The 12,943-nt window shown below is 36.5% G+C and overlaps 2 protein-coding genes across 2 annotated transcripts; both read left to right on the top strand.

Moving 5' to 3' along the window:
• Positions 1-1,724: 1,724 nt before the first annotated feature.
• LOC116199770 (trimethyltridecatetraene synthase-like) lies at positions 1,725-5,509 on the top strand. Its single transcript, XM_031530250.1, has 2 exons — positions 1,725-2,753; positions 4,721-5,509. The coding sequence occupies exons 1-2, from the start codon at positions 1,824-1,826 to the stop codon at positions 5,351-5,353; spliced, it is 1,563 nt and encodes a 520-aa protein (XP_031386110.1). The 5' UTR covers positions 1,725-1,823; the 3' UTR covers positions 5,354-5,509.
• A 3,082-nt stretch (positions 5,510-8,591) lies between these two features.
• Positions 8,592-12,495, top strand: LOC116199769 (trimethyltridecatetraene synthase-like). The gene is made up of 2 exons (XM_031530249.1): positions 8,592-9,591; positions 11,702-12,495. Exons 1-2 carry the CDS (start codon positions 8,665-8,667, stop codon positions 12,332-12,334), a joined length of 1,560 nt encoding a protein of 519 aa, XP_031386109.1. The 5' UTR covers positions 8,592-8,664; the 3' UTR covers positions 12,335-12,495.
• The last annotated feature ends 448 nt before the right edge of the window (positions 12,496-12,943 follow it).

Here is a 12,943-nt window from a genome sequence, read left to right as displayed (position 1 = left end):
AATCTGAGACCTCTTAACTTAAGATAAAATCAAAAGAAAGGGAACATGATTGACGTGTCATCTGGGTGCACTTCCAAATTTTATTATTTCAGTTGGGGCCAAGTGATTCCCCTAAATAATTGTTCGAGATGAAGACGACAAACAACATTTTACACATATGAAACAATTGCAACTTCAATCAATACTTACGTGTTTGGGAATCTTGGGATACAAAGCACGGCCCTCATTTATTTATCCTAACAAATTCGGGAATTCTTCTGACACGTGTTTCATGTTAATAAATCGAGACAAGGCAAGGGCCGACAAATTTCTCCTTGCAAATGCTCTTCCACGAGCTCTAGATATGGATGATCAACATCGAGATATGGATGAACTTTATCAATTATTGACCGGTGCTGTGCGACGAACACTGTTGTTTTCCACCCCTTGGAAGTTCTTCAATTCAAATTATTTAGAAACAGACTATAGGAATGTGAAATTTACTTCAAGAAAATAAAAGTATGTGAAATTTACTACAAATCCATGATATCTCCTTGCGACTTCTTTCTCTCTCTCTTTCTCTTGAGTGGTTCTTTTTTTTTTATTATTATTTATTTATTAGATTACCATATGCTAAAGGGCTAGGATGAATATGGTAGACGAGCAGATCTGGTGGTCGACAATCATTCAGACTTGTGCACCTTAGATGGTATCGCTTTCACCTACGTCGAGTCATTCAGTCTAATCCAATTTGGACTTAATTGGAAAGGTGTGCGCCTTGGGCATGTCCCTTTTCAAATGGTTTTTCTTATCCTTTTATGGTAAAGAGGACTAAATAATTCATAGTCATTATTTGATAATGTTATGGACCTACATAGGATTCACAAAAAAAGAAGAAGAAGAAGAAGAAGCAGAAAAGGACCGACTCCCTCCTATCAACTAGCGTAACCTTAGCATTATGGATATTCCTGAATAATTTAATTTTTCAATTATTCATCCATTTCATTTTACCAAGTTCAATGTTAGCCAGATTAATCAACATTTATATATTTCACTGCAATGATAAGATGTGATTGGGACGTTCCTTACTTCAATTGATATAGTAAAAAATTTATTTCACCAACCAGCTCTTCGATTTTGCAAATTAAAGGGAAAATGAAAGAAATAATATTAAAAAAAACATTCGGTAGGAAAAATAATATAAAAATTAGAAGTTGGTAACTTGAAATTGTGAAGGTTATTCTGTTGCAATCGCAGACACTTACATGGAGTATGGTCGCCAATCACTGAGGTAGGCGGTTGATGATGAAGACATCATATTTTCTACCACAGCTTCTGCAAGCAACCAGGAAAATATATCTGCCCTTTTTCTCGACCTGATAATGTCCGTCCCGTGGAATATGAGTCCAAGGAAGGACACTAATATGGAGTCCTTTCTCTTCTCTGATATGTGTAGGCATGAACTTTCATATAATAACTTTCATATTTTTGAGTGAAATCACGGTACTTAAAAGGGTATCAAAGAAATATTTCTCGATGTGTACCCTCATATATTCGGAAACTCAACTTACCCTGATTAATTTAGTTCGCCCACTAAAGGATAAAGTTCTCACAATTAAAGATTTTATCCATTCGTAAGATTCAAACTCGAAATATTACTTCAGAGAAATAAGCACCAAACTGATTCCACTGATCATGATTGTTGGTGAGATTGATTCTTTATTAAATAGAACACATTACCAATCTCTTCTACGTACTTCCCATTTCCACTCCATAGATGCACCCACCCTAGCACTTGCACTTCAAACATCCTTAGCCCAACTTCCTCATTGTACCAACTCGTAATGGCGCATTACCTTTCAACTATGGACATTTCTTCCCATTGGGCTTCATATACTGCCGCATGGCTAGCAACCCTCGCCCTCATCCTCCTTTCCCGCCGCTTCTGCCGCGGCCGGCAGCTCAACTTGCCTCCCGGCCCGAAGCCCTGGCCCATCATTGGGAACCTCAACCTTATTGGTCCACTTCCCCACCACTCCATTCATGAGCTCTCCAAGAAGTACGGTTCCTTGATGAGCCTCCGTTTCGGTTCCTTTCCTCTAATTGTGGCCTCATCCGCGGAGATGGCACAGGCGATCCTCAAGACACACGATGTGACCTTCGCGGGCCGACCCAAGTTCAATGCTGGCAGGTACACCACCTACAACTACTCCAACATCACCTGGTCCCAGTATGGCCCGTACTGGCGCCAAGCACGTAAGATGAGCATGATGGAGCTCTTTAGTGCGAAGCGCCTCGAGTCTTATGAGTACATCCGGAAGGAAGAGATGAAGGCCTTCCTCCATGACCTTTACGACATGAGGGAGAGCCCGGTCACCCTGATTGACCACTTGTCTGACCTCAGCCTCAACGTGATCAGCCGGATGGTTCTGGGGAAGAAGTACACTCAAAAAACCGATGGGTCGATCATGAACCCAGAGGAGTTCAAGAAGATGATCAACGAGGTGCTCTTCTTGAGCGGGGCGCTGAGCATCGGGGACTCGATCCCTTGGATCAATTTCTTGGACTTGGACGGGTACATAAAGAGGATGAAGGCATTGAGCAAGAAGTTTGACAGGTTCTTGGAGCATGTTTTGGATGAGCACAACGAGAGGAGAAGAGGAGGTATGGAGGACTACGTAGCCAAGAACATGGTGGATGTGTTGCTTCAGCTGGCTGATGATCCCAACCTCGAAGTGAAGCTAGAGAGACACGGAGTTAAGGCATTCATTCTGGTGCGTATAGTCGATTAACTCTATTACTTCATTCATTCCGCATTGATCCACACTTTTTAAAAGTTCAAATTTTGTTCAAATATGATATATTTTAGATGTAAAATAGTAAAAATATTACAAATATGTGATTTTTTTCTGAATGAAAGAGAATTTCAAATTATATAGACATATTAAATAATGATATCTAAACTGCTTGCATTAATTTGAGTAGAAAAATATTATAGATTTTGACGATTTTTAAAAAGTTTGTACAATATCTAGCTATAATATTGTTAGGAGAGTAGTGGACATGCTGAAACCAATTCCATTCGGGCTGGCCTCTATTATTTGGAAATATCAAAAGAGATACTTCTATTTGGAGTAATCCCCGAACCTTTATTATTATATTTTATTAAATTTTCATTGGACTTATACGGACATGTGTCCATTTTCCCTTAAACACTTAAGCTATTAAGTGATAGTACCCAAACCTTATATAAATCTATGATTTTCTCCATAATTTTCCAATAATCTTTTTGAAATGTAACACTTTCATACACAAAGTAAAAATTGTAACAATTTCATACAAAAACGTTTATATTATGTTTCAATGTTGACCAATCCACCAATTTTTGCTGGCATGGCTCTATAGTGGCAATTGACGTGTCCAACAATGCTAGCGTGGCGTGCCACATCATTAGTATATCAATAAAACAAAAAAATTGGAAAAATACAATAAAATTTCAGAAAAATGAGACAAATTTAAACATACAATAAAATCTCAAAAAAAAATTGTTTCAAAAAATATTAAAACTATTTTTTCGAAACAATATTTTAAAAAACACCACTAAATAAAAAATTCAATAAAACTTCAAAAATATAAAAAAAATCCCAAAAATACTAAATGAAAAGAATTTTTAAAGAAAATTTAAATTCTCCGCTATATACATAAAATGCAACAATATTCTTAAAATAACAAAAAATTGGAAAAATATCATAAAATTTTAGTAGAATAACAATATTATTTCGAAAAATACTAAAACTAAAGAATTTTTTTCTATAAATTTTTTTAAAAATGCCACATAATCTTAAAAATTCAATGAAACTTTTAGAAAAATAACAACAATTGAAAAGATACAATAAAAATTTTAGGAAATAGTAAAAAACTCTTGAAAAATACTATGCTTGTGTTTGGTTTTTGAGTAAGATAAATGATTCAACTCAACTTGATTTTGTGCAATGATTGCGAACGCTGACAAATATGTTAATATATGAGAATATATATATGTACATATATATAGATGTGAAAGTAAATGGGAAATTTATTATTAAAAATTGATTATAAAAATGGTTAGAAAAAATATGAGTAAGAAATTATTATTGAATGGTAGAAAAAGGCAAACTAGAAATGACTATATTGTTGAATATATGGAAGAATATAGTTGAATCGAGTTGGGTAGAACTATTATTTGAAAAACAAACAACTAAGTGGTGTTTTTGAAAATATTGAAAAATATTATATTTTTGAAAAACTTTGTTATTTTTCTGAAATTTTTTTGTATTTTTATTTTTTTTATATTTCTTAAATTTTTTTTATTTTTTAGTGTTGGTTCTTAAAATTTTTCCGAAAAGTACATTCTAATTTTCTTATTTTTTGACGTTTTTTTTTCTATTTTCATGAAATTTTATTGAATTTTCAATATTTAGTAGCGCTTTTCAAAAAAAGTTTTGTGAAATTTTATTGTATTTTCCCATTTTTTATTTTTATTGTTATATTAACGATGTGGCATGCCATGTCAGTGTTGTTGGACACGTCAACAGCCATCGTGGAATCACGTTAGCATAAATTGATGAATTGTTGAACCTTGAAACATAATATAAACGTTTGTATGAAATCGCTACAATTTTTAGTTTTTGTATGAAAGTATTACATTTCAAAAAGGTTTTGTACCAATTATGGTATCACCCCAAGTTATGCGTGTCTATAGGACTTCATAGCCGGTGGAACAGATACCTCAGCCGTTACCGTGGTGTGGGCTATGTCGGAGTTACTCAGAAAGCCTGAGATCATCGAAAAGGCTACTGAAGAACTGAACAAGGTAATTGGAAAAGAAAGGTGGGTCCAAGAGACGGACATTGTGAACTTGCCGTACATTAATGCCATCACCAAAGAGGCCATGAGACTTCACCCCGTGGTCCCGATGCTCATCCCTAGGCTGTGCCGGGAGGACTGCAAGATTGGCGACTACGACATCCCCAAGGGCACCAGGGCCTTGGTGAGTGTTTGGACAATCGGTAGGGATCCAGAGATCTGGGGCGATCCAGATGAGTTCAGGCCCGAGAGGTTCCTCGGGAGGAAAACTGATGTGAAGGGCCAGGACTTTGAACTGTTGCCCTTCGGGTCAGGCCGGCGAATGTGCCCAGGGTACCCCCTGGGACTCAAGGTGGTCCATGGGAGCCTCGCTAATCTTCTACACGGGTTCGAGTGGAAGCTGCCTGGGGAGATGAGACCTGAGGATCTGGACATGGAGGAGGTCTTCGGTCTCACTACTCCTAGGAAGGTCCCTCTTCTCGTCGTTCCTAAGCCAAGGCTGCCTCCTCATCTATACTCTATGTATTAATATCTACGTACGGAATCAAGATGGTCTCATGGTGTTAGTCAATCTTAATTATATTAGGTTGGATCGGTAATATTAAGTTCCTGATTTCATCTTTTATATCTTGGCTTTCATCGTGTTGGGATGACCGAAAAAAATGCTTACTTACGATTTTGCTAAGTTCTGAAAAAGACCAGATTTTGAAAAAGACCAGTCCTCTTGATGAACTCACAACCTAAGGATAACTGGCCAACCAAATTGCAGAACGGGGCAAGGCCGACTTACTATGTTCACGGGGAGTCCCTCTGAAAGAGACAGTCGGTACATGTTTCTGTTAGAAAATGGTGTAATTAACTGTGCTATGTCCGAAAGAGAACATATCGGGTGAAGGGAATGCACACTGAAAGGCTTCACATGGTAAATGCAGAGAGCTGCTGCGACATCATGCAATCAGTTCATCAAACCCATTGCAGCTCCACCACAAGCCCATCAGAAAAACTCTATTCCTCCACAATCAGGAATGAACTGATTTGAGCTCCTCCGCAGCATTCTTTCATCGACTTCAACCCCAGATTCAGCTGGCTAAAAATCATATGTCTATACTGCTTGCAAAAAGGTGGTATTTGATGGCAAAAAACTGAAGCCGGGGAGCAAACTGGACGGAATACAAATAACCAGAGCATGGGCTGATACCCTCCAGGGATCAAGGGACGTCTAAGCAATAGAAGCATGGGTTTATGCCCAGTAAAATTGTCAGATCTGATCATGGACAGGGGCAGCTTAACATATAGCATATAGGGCCGAGGCCTATCAAGGAAGGGTCAGCATGCGTTAATGCGGTGCTTTTTTTTTTTTCCGTGAACTGAAAAAGACACCAGTTTCGTTTATTTATTTTTTCTTTTTGTGTAATAATACCTGAGCTTAATTTTTTTTGGTGTGCTCATTGGTCTTTGGTATTCAAAAATCCAAAATATCGAATTAATTCAGTTCGAGTCAGGTTGATCAATAAAAGGTAAAACTCTCACGGTATGAATTTTCTCTATTTATAAGACTCAAATTTGAAACCTGAAATTGAATTAGTTGAGATCCGTTGGATTTTCGGATATTATGGTGCACATCAAAAAATAATCAGCACGGAAACTAATTAAGCACGGAAGCTTAACGTAATTTCTGAGATAGAATTTTGCTATTTTATTCAGGCATTCTTCTGATATTGTTTGTCAGGAAAAAATATTCCCAAAAAAAAAAGATACAATAATTATGAACACGGGTTTTATGTTTTAGAACACATTTGCTGATTTGTTTCTTTTGAGTCCGCAATCATCCTATAGTAGGTATTTTTTGCTCAAGCAGATAAATGAATCCTTTATAAATCTACAACAAAAACGGATACAGGTTAAAATGTCTAATCAGAAATTACTAGACCGGAGACAAGGGGTTTATTCATCGGGTAAACTACAAAGGAAAAATAGGAGAAACATCAAAGAACGGATACAATTATAATTTGTTATTTTGAAGCCGTCGGCTCCAATCACTATCAGTATTTCATTGTGGATCCTAATAGTAATCGGAAAGGTGGACATCCTAAATCCACAATGAAATTCTACTTCAAAATAAAGTAGATGGCTAGGATATCTAGGGCTAGTATCCGAGCGCAAGATCTCACCAATAATAACAACCAACAGACACAATCAATCTACCCAATCCTTAATAGCTCAAGCCCTAAGTAATCAACCCAAGGAGCATGGTTGGTTCATACCAGCAATCACCACAGAGTCATCGGCAACCAAACCAAGGAAGCCTAAAGCCTCCTTGATTGGATTAGACCAACGATTACACAAGGAGCTGATACCTGCAAAAACAACACAAAAAAAGCAGAAGCCATAAAAGATTGGTTTTTGCATGTGGAAAGTAGAACAATCAGACTATTGTTGCGATCATATGTCATAGTAGGCGAGGATACAATCGCGGGGAGAAGACAAAAGACCAAGAGAAGAATCCATCACCGGAAAGAGAGGAAAGAAACCGATTAGTCTGGGTAGGTCGGGTAGGAGGAGGCCACGGTCATTGAGTCGTTGCAGCTGCCTCCGATGCGGGTGAAAACAGTGCAGCTTGGGGCCATTGGGCAATTCTGGAACTGTACATTGGGTTTAAAATTTTTAATTAATAAATCTGGAACTATACCCAGGATGTTTAAAATTCTATATCCACATGTTTGTAGAGAACATTACTAATATGTAAAACACATTGTTACAATTCGAATTGTAATATGTGCTGGTTTAGGCAATATGTAAAACATGATGAATTGTAACATGGGTTGGTTTAGGTAATTTGATACTATTCTTTTTAAATAAGATTTTAGATTTGAATCATTTAAATGGAAAAAAAATGAATGCTGGAAGAGTTTTATCTTTTAGCGAGCTGATCTAACTCAAATTGGATTAATCGGATCTCGTTGGGTTTCCGTATACCAGGTACACCCCAAAATAATGCATGATTTTGAAATAGTTATGTTCTTTATTGACTGCCACAGCTGAACTTTTTTTTTCTTTTAATTACAAAGGAGGTCGATAGGCTTATAAGAAAATTAAAATTCATTTAACGAAAAAAGAAAATTGAAATCCTAATATCTAATAAGTGGCATAAGTAGTCCTGTGCCAAATATCGAACCAGAATCTCTTTTAATTATACGTGAGAGTCGAAGCAAAATTAGTCATAGAGGTGGTCTACACAAAAGGAAAATATAGTTTAAACAAGATAAATTCTCGATCTCTTCTAGTTTAATTTTATTATTTCAGTTGGGGCCAAGTTATTCCTCTATATAAATGTTCGAGATGAAGAAGGCAAACAACATTTTAGGCGAGATGAAGAAAAACAACATTTTACACAAATGAAACAATTGCAACTTCAATCAATACTTACGTGTTTGGGAATCTCGGAATGCAAAGCACGGCTCTCATTTATTTATTTTCTTTTTTTGTGTTTGTTTTTTCGTGTATTGCGGCGCTACATATTTTTTTGAATGCAAACTTCCTAATAAATTCGGGAATTCTTCTGACACTTGTCAGAAAAATTAGAAAAGGAAAAAAACAATATATTAAACACGTGTTTCATGTTAATAAATCGAGACATGCCGAAGGCCGACAAATTTCTCCTTGCACATGCTCTTCCACGACCTCTAGCAAAGCTTGAGATGCGGTCGGTATCATTGCGTCACGTAATTGGAAACTGGAATGTATATATGTGTATATACTTCCCATTTCCAATTCATATATGCATCTTCCACTTCCACTTCAAACATCCTTAGCCCAATTTCCTCGTTGTACGAACTAATAATGGCGCATAACCTTTCAAATATGGACATTCCTTCCAATTGGGCTTCATATACTGCCGCATGGCTAGCAACCCTTGCCCTCATCCTCCTTTCCCGTCGCTTCTGCCGCGGCCGGCAGCTCAACTTGCCCCCCGGCCCGAAGCCTTGGCCCATCATCGGGAACCTCAACCTTATTGGTCCACTTCCCCACCACTCCATTCATGAGCTCTCTAAGAAGTACGGTTCCTTGATGAGCCTCCGCTTCGGTTCCTTTCCTCTAATTGTGGCCTCATCCGCGGAGATGGCACGGGCGATCCTCAAGACACACGATGCGACCTTCGCAGGCCGGCCCAAGTTCAATGTTGGCAAGTACATCACCTACAACTACTCCAACATCACTTGGTCCGAGTACGGCCCGTACTGGCGCCAAGCACGCAAGATAAGCATGATGGAACTCTTCAGTCCGAAGCGCCTCGAGTCTTATCGGTACATCCGAGAGGAAGAGATGAAGGCCTTCCTCCACGACCTTTTCGACATGAGGGAGAGCCCGGTCACCCTGATTGACCACTTGTCCGACCTCAGCCTCAACGTGATCAGCCGGATGGTTCTGGGGAAGAAGTACACTCAGAAAACTGATGGGTCGATCATGAACCCAGAGAAGTTCAAGAAGATGATCAATGAGGTGTTCGTCTTGAGCGGGGGGCTGAGCATCGGGGACTCGATCCCTTGGATCAATTTCTTGGACTTGGACGGGTACATAAAGAGGATGAAGGCGGTGAGCAAGAAGTTTGACAGGTTCTTGGAGCATGTTTTGGACGAGCACAACGAGAGGGAAAGAGGTATGGAGGACTACGTAGCCAAGGACATGGTGGATGTGTTGCTTCAGCTGGCTGATGATCCCAACCTCGAAGTGAAGCTCGAGAGACACGGCGTTAAGGCATTCATTCTAGTACGTTTAGTCTATTAACTCGCCTACTTCATTCATTCCGATTGATCCGCACTTTTTAAAAGTTCAAATTTTGTTCAAACATGATATATTTTAGATGTATAAATTATAATAGTAAAAATATTACAAATATGTGATTTTTTTTCTGAATGAAAGAGAATTTAAAATTATATAGACATATTAAAAAATGATATCTAAACTACTTGCATTAATTAGAGTAGAAAAATATTATAGATTTTGACGATTTTTAAAGAGTTTGTACAGTATCTATATAATATTAATAGGAGAGTAGTGTCCATACTGAAACAAATTCCATTCGGGCTGGCTTCTATTATTTGGAAATATCAAAAGAGATACTTTTATTTTGAGTAAGTTCTGAACCTTTATTATAATATTTTATTGAATTTTCATTGGACTTATACGGACATGTGTCCATATTTTTTTAAACACTTAAACTATTAAGTGGTAGTTCCCAAACCCAATATAAATCTATGATTTTCTCCTTAATTTTCCCAAATGGGATAATAACTTTCAATATATTTATTCGGAAAAAAATCTATAATTGTTACAAAATCTTTTTGAAATGTAACACTTTCATACAAAAAGTAAAAATTTTAACAATTTCATACAAAACGTTTATATTATGTTTCAATATTAAACAATCAACCAATTTTTTGCTAACATGGCTCCATACTGGCAGTTGACATGTGCAATAATACTAATCTGAAATGCCACATCATTAATATATCAATAAAAAAAATTAGGAAAATACAATAAAATTTCAGTAAAATGATAAAAATTTTGAAACATACAATAAAATCTCAAAAAACAACAACCATTTTTCAAAAAATATTAAAATTATTTTTTTCAGAAAATTTTAAAAAAACCATTCAATAAAAAATTCAATAAATCTTAACAAACTATAAAAAGAATCCCAAAAATACCAAATGAAAATATTTTTAAAGAAAATTTTAAATCACCACTATATACATAAAATACAACAATTTCTTTTAAAATAACAATAAAATGAAAAAATATCATAAAATTTTAGTAAAATAATAAAATTATTTCGAAAAATAGTAAAATTAAAGAAATTTTTTCTATAATTTTTTTTAAAAAGACCACATAATCTTAAAAATACAATGAAATTTTAGAAAAAAAAATGAAACGATATAATGAAATTCTAGAAAAAAAAAACTCTTGAAAAATACTAAGCTTGTGTTTGGTTTTCAAGTTGGATAAATGATTCAACTCAACTTGATTTTGTGCAATAATTACAAACGTTGACAAATATATTAATGTTTGAGAATATATATATATGTACATATATAGATGTGAAAATAGATGGGAAATTTATTATAAAAAATTGATTATAAAAATGGTTAGAAAAAATATGAGTACGAAATTATTATTAAATGGTAGAAAAGATACAATAGAAATAATTATATTGTTGAATTAGGGAAGAATATAGTTGAATTGACTTGAGTAAAATTATTATTTGAAAAACAAACAACTAAGTGGTGTTTTTGAAAATTTTGGAAAATATTATATTTTTGAAAAATTCTGTTATTTTTCTTTTTTTTTGTATTTTTCCAAATTTAGTTTGTTATTTTTCTGAAATTTTATTATATTTTTACATTTTTTATATTTCTTAAATTTTTATTGTATTTTTCAAATTCAGTCTGGTTCTTAAAAGTTTTCTGAAAAAATGCATTCTAATTTTCTTATATCTTAAATTTTTCTATTTTCTTGAAATTTTATCAAACTTTCAATATTTAGTGGCACTTTTAAAAAAAATTCGTGAAATTTGATTGAGTTTTTTAAAAAAAATTTGTGGTGTTTTTAAAATTTTTTCTAAAATTTTATTGCATTTTCTTATTTTTAATTTTTATTGTTATATTAACGATGTGGCATGGCATGTCTGCATTGTTGGACACGTCAACAGCTACCTTGGAACCACGTTAGCATAAATTGACGTATTGTTAAACATTGAAACATAATATAAACGTTTTGTATGAAATCGTTATAATTTTTAGTTTTTGTATGAAAGTATTACATTTCAAAAAGGTTTTGTACCAATCGTGAAATTTCCCTTATTTATGTGTGTCTATAGGACTTTATAGCTGGTGGAACAGATACCTCAGCCGTTACCGTGGAGTGGGCTATGTCGGAGTTACTGAGAAAGCCTGAGATCATCGAACGGGCTACTGAAGAACTAAACAAGGTAATTGGAAAAGAAAGGTGGGTCCAAGAGACAGACATAGTGAACTTGCCCTATATTAATGCCATCACCAAAGAGGCCATGAGACTTCACCCTGTGGTCCCGATGCTCATCCCTAGGCTGTGCCGGGAGGATTGCAAGATTGGCGACTACGACATCCCCAAGCGCACCAGGGCCTTGGTGAGTGTTTGGACAATCGGTAGGGATCCAGAGATCTGGGGCGACCCAGATGAGTTCAGGCCCGAGAGGTTCATCTGGAGGGAAATTGATGTGAAGGGCCAGGACATTGAACTGTTGCCCTTCGGGTCAGGTCGGCGAATGTGCCCAGGGTACACCCTGGGGCTCAAGATGGTCCATGGGAGCCTCGCTAATCTTCTACACGGGTTCGAGTGGAAGCTGCCTGGGGAGATGAGGCCTGGGGATCTGGACATGGAAGAGGTCTTCGGTCTCACTACTCCTAGGAAGGTCCCTCTTCTCGCCGTTCCTAAGCCAAGGCTGCCTCCTCATCTATACTCTATGTATTAATATCTATGAACGGAATCAGGACGGTCACATGGTGTTAGTCAATCTTAATTATATTAGGTTGAATCGGTAATATTAAGTTCCTGATTTCATCGTTTATATCTTGGCTTTCATCGTGTTGGGATGACTGAAAAGAAATGCTTACTTAAGATTTTGCTAAGTTCTGTCATAGTTCCATGTTCCAAAAGACTACTCCTCTTGATGAACTCACAACCTAAGGATAACTGGCCAACCAAATTGCAGAACGGGGCAAGGTCGTCTTTGTCTTGATGCTAACGGACTTACTATGTTCACGGGGCGAGCCTATTACATTTACGAAGTAATAATGGGCATGTCTTGCACCGACCTTGCTTACCGAGTCTCTCTGAAAGAGGGAGTCGGTACATGTTTCTGTTAGAAAATGGTGTAATCCGAAAGAGAACATATCGGGTGAAGGGAATGCAAACTGAAAAGCTTCACATGGTAAATGCAGAGACCTGCTGCGACATCATGCAATCAGTTCATCAAACCCATTGCAGCTCCACCACGAGCCCATTAGAAAAACTCAATTCCTCCACAATCAGGAATGAACTGATTCGAGCTCCTCCGCAGCATTCTTTCATCGATTTGAAC

This window comes from Punica granatum, chromosome 3, assembly GCF_007655135.1.
Source record: "Punica granatum isolate Tunisia-2019 chromosome 3, ASM765513v2, whole genome shotgun sequence".
Lineage (NCBI taxonomy): Eukaryota > Viridiplantae > Streptophyta > Magnoliopsida > Myrtales > Lythraceae > Punica > Punica granatum.
Note: the sequence above shows the minus strand (reverse complement) of the source record. Positions and strands in the feature narration are given on the sequence as shown.

Coding starts and splice junctions, on each gene's coding strand:
- LOC116199770 (XM_031530250.1), top strand. CDS start 1,824: ATGGCGCATTACCTTTCAACTATGGACATTTCTTCCCATTGGGCTTCA. Junction 2,754..4,720: donor GAGTTAAGGCATTCATTCTG/GTGCGTATAGTC, acceptor GCGTGTCTATAG/GACTTCATAGCCGGTGGAAC.
- LOC116199769 (XM_031530249.1), top strand. CDS start 8,665: ATGGCGCATAACCTTTCAAATATGGACATTCCTTCCAATTGGGCTTCA. Junction 9,592..11,701: donor GCGTTAAGGCATTCATTCTA/GTACGTTTAGTC, acceptor GTGTGTCTATAG/GACTTTATAGCTGGTGGAAC.